The following is an 8,980-nucleotide window of genomic DNA, read 5'->3' as shown; positions in this document are numbered from 1 at the left end:
ATTCATGAAATTTGAGAGATGTAGTCATTGAATGCATTTTGTGCCAAAACAATGATAACTGGTCCTCAGTTTAGCCCACATAGACTTCTGTTGTGCTCACTGTGTGAGGACTTTTGCAAACGTGACCTAAGTATTGAGAAATGTGTCCTAGCGGCTGTAAAAAACTGTAAATCCACCATAACCCATACCATTAAACCATAAGCAGCTACTGTAATGAGTGTCACATTTACTACTACTACTACCCAACAATCCACCATACTGTAGATGCACAGAATCACCAAGATGTCTGAGAAAACAAAAAGTGACAGATGCACAAAAAGGGGTGAGGGGAGGAGAGTAGGAAGATAAACCTATAAGAAACAATGAGCTCATAAAGAACTGCATGGGGGGAGGAGCGTGGAGGAGATTACTTACTATATTAAATGAGAAAATCTGTATTGGATGAATCTGGTGCAGAGAGGGAGGGACGCATGAGAGCGAGTAAGAGGGGCTTAAAGCAGCAGCATACCACTAAAGATAACCAAGAAAGACAAAAAGGAGAGTATTATTTTTCACATTAATGATTTTTTTTGCTTTAAATCATTTTTGTTCTTTTACTGGAATCAGTGACGTCAACAAGTTTTAAAATGCCTCAAAAAACAGTTGGAATCTGGAGCTGAAATGGACAAATGCAGGTGAGTGTTTTATATCTGTGTGTGTGTGTGTGTGTGTGTGTGTGTGTGTGTGTGTGTGTGTGTGTGTGTGTGTGTGTGTGTGTGTGTGTGTGTGTGTGTGAATAATGAATCATCAAATTTCTGCTTGTAGAGTAGGTTCAGTTCAGGTTTGTCTCACAGAGTAACCAGTTGTGTGTTTGCTCTGGATGACTTTAGCGTGTTTCATCTGTGTGAGCCATGTCCAGACATTGATCCTGACACTGACCAATGAGAACATTTCCTGACACACACAGATATATTTAGCTGTACCTTCTGTTGTTTGGGCTGTGATCCTGTGCTGGCACATGCCAGCTGAGCTATGACGGCGCGTAGGCTTTTCTCTTTTCTCTGTTTTGGCCATTTTGTAGCTCGTTAAAAATAAGTTCGAGTTGCCAGAAGTGCAAATCCGATTGTGGCTCAAGAGTTGGGAGTTCGCCTTGTTCGAGCCCCGGCTTGGACAGTCTCGGTCGTTGTGTCCTTGGGCAAGACACTTCACCCGTTGCCTACTGGTGGTGGTCAGAGGGCCCGGTGGCGCCAGTGTCCGGCAGCCTCGCCTCTGTCAGTGCGCCCCAGGGTGGCTGTGGCTACAATGTAGCGCTACAATGTAGCTGCCATCACCAGTGTGTGAATGGGTTAATGACTGGATATGTAAAGCGCTTTGGGGTCCTTAGGGACTAGTAAGGCGCTATATAAATACAGGCCATTTACCATTTACCATTTACCATCCTGTCGCCATGAAACATAAGGTTTGTTGTTTACAGCTGTTTGTGTGATCTTAAAAAATACCTGTAGCCTTACAGGTCACTCACAGGATTCAAATGCTCTTCAGGGTGCAGTTTCCCCTCCAGGGGCAAGGGTACCTAACCCTGTAGCAGCCTCGCAGGCTACAGCAAAACTGACTTCACTGTAAAAACAATAGAAAAGGATTGTTTTGTTTCATTTCAGACATACAAGTACAGTTTTTGTCAAAACTAAATATTTTTTATCCCAAAGCAGGAGGATATCCACCTTCACCTTCCTAACATGGGTGTACTGTAGTACTGTTACTATGACAGTTCATTAAGGCTTAATTATGCCTGCCTAATCAAGCAGGTAGGTTGAAGCCAAGTGTAAACACGGAGACAGAATACGTAGACCGAGCTGAGGAAATACACCTGAAGACAATTCGTCCTACAGTGTGAGCAGATAGATAAATCCTAGGGTGAGTTTTGGGCTAGAAGGCTGTAACTATAGCAGAGGTCAAACCTGAGTAGGATCCTGTCCAGTTTTTTCTCTCTCAGTGAGAGACGCAAAGGAAACAAGAGGCCTGGGAACTGTGGATGAGCCTCACATGAAACAAAAGAACAGGGCCTACAGGCGTGGTTTATATTAATGGTCACCAAGAAGAAGTTAACCGGCCTTTGCCTTGAAGTTCCACGACAGTGAAAAACTTTACTTTCAGCACGAGATAGTAAAAGACTGAATAATTGTATGTACATATTTGATATGACATATGATATTTGCATAACTAATTTATCACAGTTATGCAGACAGAAAAAAAACTGTATAATCGTTCCACCCTGGAAAACGAACAGCTTGAGAAATCATTAAAAGGCCTATCAAAGCCATTATATTCATACCTGTGTGTATGCAATCCTGTGACTGTCAGTTGAGACAACATGGTGATAACATAACCTTCTTCATAAGGTTATGAAGTGGGCTTGATTGTACGAGTGGTTGAAGCCCGTCCACTCACCCTGTGGGGGAGGACGAGCCGATTATCTGCCAGCTGAGTATGGATGAGGTTTGAAAGTTTCGTATTGGCTTCACTGTGCTGCAGGAGACCTGCAGTGATGGAAGGTGTCAGCTGTGTCACTGTGTGGTGGGGACGAACAGGAGAGCTGCTGCTGCTTTGGATTTCCATCACAGGTGAGTCATTATTGTGTATTACTGTGTATCACAGCTGCTCACCTGTTGTTATTGTTGTCATACTTTCATTCTCTCAGATCATTATCTATGTTCACCTTATACCAAAGATGTCACCTGTGAGTGTTTAAGACGCCTAAATTACTGTGAAAATATTTAATAGCTGCTATTATAGAAATAAACAGAAATCTTTGCACTTGTATGATTGTAGCTACATTTGTCAAGCAAAAGTCAACAAACTTCGGTCCTTGAATGAGGGGGGAGAGAGTCACAACAGTCTTATTATCTAAGGGATTCAATTCAATTCAATTCAATTCAATTTTATTTATATAGCGCCAAATCACAACAAAAGTCGCCTCAAGGCGCTTCATAGATACAGAGAACAACCCAACAATCATATGACCCCCTATGAGCAAGCACTTTGGTGACAGTGGGAAGGAAAAACTCCCTTTTAACAGGAAGAAACCTCCGGCAGAACCAGGCTCAGGGAGGGGCGGGGCCATCTGCTGCGATTGGTTGGGGTGAGAGAAGGAAGACAGGATAAAGACATGCTGTGGAAGAGAGACAGAGGTTAATAACAGATATGATTTAATGCAGAGAGGTCTGTTAACACATAGTGAGTGAGAAAGGTGACTGGAAAGGAAAAACTCAAAGCATCATGGGAATCCCCCGGCAGCCTACGTCTATTGCAGCATAACTAAGGGAGGATTCAGGGTCACCTGGTCCAGCCCTAACTATATGCTTTAGCAAAAAGGAAAGTTTGAAGCCTAATCTTGAAAGTAGAGATAGTGTCTGTCTCCTGAATCCAAACTGGAAGCTGGTTCCACAGAAGAGGGGCCTGAAAACTGAAGGCTCTCCCTCCCATTCTACTTTTAAATACTCTAGGAACAACAAGTAGGCCTGCAGAGCGAGAGCGAAGTGCTCTAATAGGGTGATATGGTACTACAAGGTCATTAAGATAAGATGGGGCCTGATTATTTAAGACCTTGTATGTGAGGAGCAGGATTTTGAATCCTGGATTTAACAGGAAGCCAAAACAGGAGAAATCTGCTCTCTTTCTAGTCCCTGTCAGGACTCTTGCTGCAGCATTTTGGATCAGCTGAAGGCTTTTCAGGGAGTTTTTTGGACTTCCTGATAATAATGAATTACAGTCGTCCAGCCTGGAAGTAATAAATGCATGAACTAGTTTTTCAGCGTCACTCTGAGACAGGATATTTCTAATTTTAGAGATGTTGCGGGAGAGTTTTGTTATTCCCGTCAGCTTTTGCCTTGAGCATCCACCTGGCGCCAGGGGGCCTGCATGAGATGAAGATGGTAGTTGTTTTGTTGAGTGCGAACAAACTGCTTCCAATTTTACAGTTGGTCTAATGTCCATCACTGGTCACCAGGTCTCTCAATTCCTGTTCTTCTTCTTCAAGATGTTATCCATATAACAGAGCCCTGAGCTTCTCCAAGATCTTCTCCATATTGCATTCAAAAACAGTCTGAGTACTCACATCCCTGCCCATCGTCTATCATGTCGGCCAGCCTTGTGGGATTTTGAACAGCTGTAGCCGTTTCTTGTTCTTCGATAAGCCAGGTCCGAGCCGGCTCCAATCAGCCAGAACTCTGTTATCGTGATTCTGAATTGGTAGATGTCGTTCAATGTCCTCCATCGAGAGTGTCGCCAGACACACAATGCAACCGACCATCGAGTATCCGGCAGCAAACGTCTCCGCAGGACAATCGGGCTCTCCCAAGCCCAGGAGTTGTCAGTTTCATTAAGGGACCAGTTGATCAAATCCACAATTCTTCTTTACATTTTTAGAGAACACGTTTGGGAGACTGTCTTAGGGTTAGTGAGTAAGCAAGATTATACAAAGACATGAGAAGCCAAGCAGGAAAGATAAGGGAGAGGGAGAAAGTGCTTCCTCAAATGCTGTAAGACTGCTTCTTCCTTTTCTCACCCCAACCAGTTACAGCAGATGGCCCCGCCCCTCCCTGAGCCTGGTTCTGCCGGAGGTTTCTTCCTGTTAAAAGGGAGTTTTTCCTTCCCACTGTCACCAAAGTGCTTGCTCATAGGGGGTCATATGATTGTTGGGTTTTTCTCTGTATGTATTATTGTAGGGACTACCTTACTGTCACGAGCTGGCATGGACTCAAGCGCAGATAAGGAAGCTAAAATACAGTTCCTTTTATTGATACACAACACCAGGTGCGACTATATACAGGTGAGAGGGCGAGGGGAATCCAGGGCACAGGGGAGTCCGGAAAAGGGGGCTCTTCACACAGTTCCAGAAACACAGCACACCAGCAACTTAGCACATCCAGGGCTCCAAGGTAAAGAGATTCCCATTCACAGGAAACAAGCGGTTAATCTAACGAAGCAACAACGCGAAAAGACAACTAGAAACTAGCCCTCTGGAGCTTACTACCAAGGTTACTCAATAGTCCAGCGATGAGATGTTTCCAGCCACTGCCTTAAGTAGTGGACGCTGGTGAAGCGATGAGCCACAGGTGTGTGATTATTAGAGAGAGGGAAAGGAAAACAAGAAACATATGTAGCCAACCTGGGTCAGCCGGGCAGACACGGCGACCATGACACTTACAATATAAAGCACCTTGAGGTGACTGTTGTTGTGATTATGCACTATACAAATAAAAAGGAATTGAATTAAAAATGTGGATTCCATGGATGGTCTGTGAATGGCGTCAATATGGCAGCAATGTAATGGATGACGTTGGAGATAAAAAGGAGAGAGACTGCTTTACTTTGATACACTTGAATTTATGTTCATTTTAGATTTGACAAGGCATGCGCTGACATTACCACACATGGACTGACCATCATAGAGTCCAGAATTTAACCCCACTAAGAATCTGTGAGATGTAGACGACTTTACGCTCTGGACAGAGGCAAATGTAAAACAGCATAAGCTTCCTGAAACAATGTCACAGCGAATGCCTGCCATCAACAAAGGCCGTCCAACTAATCAAGCACTCTGATACCACAGTGCTGTTGGTGTGTTAGGGTTCTTTGGACAAAGTATGGGTTGATGCCTTGCCCAAATATAACAGAAAGGAAGGCAGTTAATGCGAATCTCAGCAAGTCTGACATTTATGACCTTGTGATAGTAACATATCCTTTACACCTGCCTCTTCTCTTTTTTTACTGACTCAGTCCCTCCATCCCTCCTGCAGCCTCCTTTTCCTCTCTCCCTGCCAGTCCAGATGTCAGTCACCCCCCCTTCTTGGCAGTTTCTCCCTCTGTCCCAAGCAGAGCTGGGCCCTCTTTTCTCCAACTTTAGCCCTTTTGCCTTTTCTCAGAGTATGTTCATGCTGCCTCCGACAGGGTGGGCTACCAAGCCCGGCCTCAGGGCTTCATTTGGCCCTCACTCTGTGACACAGGTAAGCAGAGGAGAAAAGATGATAAGAGATGGAGATGTAACTGAAAACCCCCACAGATTCATCTGTATTTTTTTTCATCCACAGCTTTTATCAGAGTCCGTCCTCCCTGCCTCTCCCCCTCTATCTGCCTCCCTTCTCTCAGAGAGCGTGGAAATAGAGCGGGATAAGAGAGGTCAGGAGAGGTTCAGGGTGAGGGTACTGTTTCACAAGCGAGGCAACATCAGTTCTGATCTTCGGACCTGCATCACTCTACTGGCTTTCAAGGAGACAGAGGAGCACAAGGCCTCCTGTATCACACAGGTGAAGAACAGATTTTGTAATGTTTTCTTTGTCTAATGTCTGTCTTTCTTGGTCAGTCGTTTCACTCCGTTTTCTTTTTACGACTACACGACTGTCTTGTTTCCCAGCCGCCGCTAGGTTTGTGTGTGGTAACTCTGACACTGCCCAGTTCCTGGTACAGCAATCCACTTGTCAACCAGTCGCATCCATGGTACAGTAATACCCGCCATACACATCAATGGATGCAGAAGCGAAAATGGCAACGGAGCATACGCCGTCACGGCAACCACCAGCAAGCAACTGCGCAGTTTCTGAGGTGACGTGATTGCAGGACTAAAAAAGCACCAGCTGGAAATGAATTCATAGACTTACATTATTATTTATATGGTTTATAAAATCATAGCTGTACTGGTGACTTAAAGCACTTTAGACTGTAAACTACATGAAGTTAAACTTTAATTGGTGATAATGAAGGCAGACATGGCACTGAGATGGATATGTTCATGTGAACAAGGTTGCAGTTTCTGTATCACAGATCTGATCGAGTACTTTGTCAGTGCATTTTTTATACTATGGTGTACTGCTACATTTAGCTTTTTTTTATCATTGCCAACTTTTTCACCTCAGGAAAGCTTAAAAACATTGTAATGTTTACATTTTTGTTTCGGTATTTTTATGAGCAATTTGAATATCAGTTAAAAAACCAAACCGACCGGAAGAGACATGCACCTACTGTTATATCGCACTGGTTACATTAGTCTGATGTAGTCTAACGGCCATTAAACTAAACCATGACACATTTAATTGCAAAAAGTATTTTCTCCATATTTTTAATAATTTGTTATAATTGGAGGAGGAAGTGATGATTTTGGCTGCCTGTCTAAGGACCTGTTGGCTGAAAACCTGTCAGAGTTCTGACAGGACAATGATCTTAGAGCACACTGATGCAGTGTGCTGCAGTCTGTTCCTGTATGAAGGCTGAGGGAGTGGAACCAGCAGGTGATCGAGAAGGTCATGATGGTTTCCAGGAAGGCATAGTAGAAAGTCATCATGATGGGTGTGCTGACTCCAAAGCAGTTGAGTTATAAGGAGGTATAGCCGTTGGTGGCACCTCCTGAGAATCTCCTCGGTGTTGGCAGAGAATTTCAGGAGGTTGTCAAAGATGGTTCCTAGGTATTTGCACTCCTCAACTACCTCCACTGGCTTCCCGTGGATGGTGGTGGTGACCGAAGCAGCCAGATCCCTCTGCTAGTCCACATGCTGCAGGTGTTCTTGGACAGCACAGTGTGATATTTAGACAGCACATAGAATAAGACTGCAGAAGGTCACCACCATGTCTTTGGTTTTGCTCACGTTCAGTTCAGTTATGCTAATGATTAAATCCCTCTAGTAAAGAGTAAACCTCACAGAGAGACGTTTGGCGTAAGAACATGAACATTTTGTGGAATAAGTGCATTCCACAAAATGTGAGCTCTTGCTTGAAGTAGTTTTCTATAAATACCCAGTCCCAAAGTGTACTCGTGTCTCTTTCAGATACCATCCAAATATAGATGGGGACATGGATGGTCCACGGGCCCGCAGAAACCAACGGGGTCCCATGAAAAACCAAATACAGCTGTACTACTCAGTGGCGGACCTACAGATGACATCAGCAGGGTATGTTATAGTAGAATACTATGTTATTTCTTATGTGCTTTTTACTACACACTCAAATATGTATGCAGTCTTATTCTATGTGCTGTCTAAATATCACACTGTGCTGTCCAAGAACACCTGGAGCATGTGGACTGGAGGAGTCGGGGATCTAAACGCACAGCTTCTGATTGGTAGATGACCTTTGACTCAGTCTACGTCACAGCCACTTGGACACATGATGAACTCATGATGAAGATTTTTAAAAAAGATTTTAATAAATAATAAAGAGACTCCATTTATATAGTCTTATCACTTTTTCAGCCACTGATAAACACATTGATGGTTTGCTTCAGTGGATGCGTTGACTGTTACAGAGATGAAGTTACGTGGGGGTGGCTGTAGCTCAGGACCTAGAGCAGATGTTGATGTTTTGATCCCATCTCTGCTCTACATGCCAAAGAGTCCACAGGCAGATAGTGAACCCCAAGCTACTATCCAATGCATTCACCTGCATTTCAGTGTTAGAAGCACTTTGGTGAAGAAAAAACTGCAACAAGTGAATGAGGCATATTTAGAAAGTGTTCAATTAGAGCTGAAAAATTGCTATATAAGAAAATAGCCCTGCAGTAAAAAAGATATGTTTAAACATGATACATTTTATAAACCAAATAATTTCTGAGTGGTGCTAATCTGAAGTGTTGGTGGAGTCAGCGTTTATATAAAGAGGAATATGGCAGGAGAAAACTCATCTGTTACAATGATGAATGAGAAATCCTGTTTACTTGCTAATCTTAGCTCTGTTTCGACACAAACCACAGATGGAAACTGATATCAGTACAGTGCAAATGGCAGTTTGGATTGCACGCTAAGCTCCCATCAGTCTCATCAAAGATCAGAGGCTTATCTACAATGTGCATCCAGAAAAAGCTGCTGGCCTCTCAGCTTGACAAAGTCCACCCATTAATAGGACATGGACACACCCATGAGAATGCACACACAAACATGCAGCAGACACACACACACACACACACACACACACACACAAATATGCACGCACGCACGCACACACAAACATGCAGACA

General features: G+C 43.7%; 1 protein-coding gene across 1 annotated transcript in view; it reads left to right on the top strand.

Annotated features, from left to right (window-relative positions):
* The first annotated feature begins 465 nt into the window (after positions 1 to 465).
* tmem132a (transmembrane protein 132A) overlaps positions 466 to 8,980 on the top strand; it is a 19,916-nt gene continuing 11,401 nt past the window's right edge. The window contains exons 1-6 of the mRNA XM_005753371.1: positions 466 to 674; positions 2,512 to 2,600; positions 5,758 to 5,984; positions 6,069 to 6,284; positions 6,392 to 6,579; positions 7,797 to 7,919. Of these exons, the coding sequence (XP_005753428.1) occupies positions 661 to 674; positions 2,512 to 2,600; positions 5,758 to 5,984; positions 6,069 to 6,284; positions 6,392 to 6,579; positions 7,797 to 7,919 (857 nt within the window). The 5' untranslated portion in view covers positions 466 to 660. The remainder of the gene's footprint in view (positions 675 to 2,511; positions 2,601 to 5,757; positions 5,985 to 6,068; positions 6,285 to 6,391; positions 6,580 to 7,796; positions 7,920 to 8,980) is intronic.

Source organism: Pundamilia nyererei, unplaced genomic scaffold (genome assembly GCF_000239375.1).
Source record: "Pundamilia nyererei isolate P.nyererei 1_Seehausen unplaced genomic scaffold, PunNye1.0 scaffold00424, whole genome shotgun sequence".
NCBI lineage: Eukaryota > Metazoa > Chordata > Actinopteri > Cichliformes > Cichlidae > Pundamilia > Pundamilia nyererei.
Note: the sequence above shows the minus strand (reverse complement) of the source record. Positions and strands in the feature narration are given on the sequence as shown.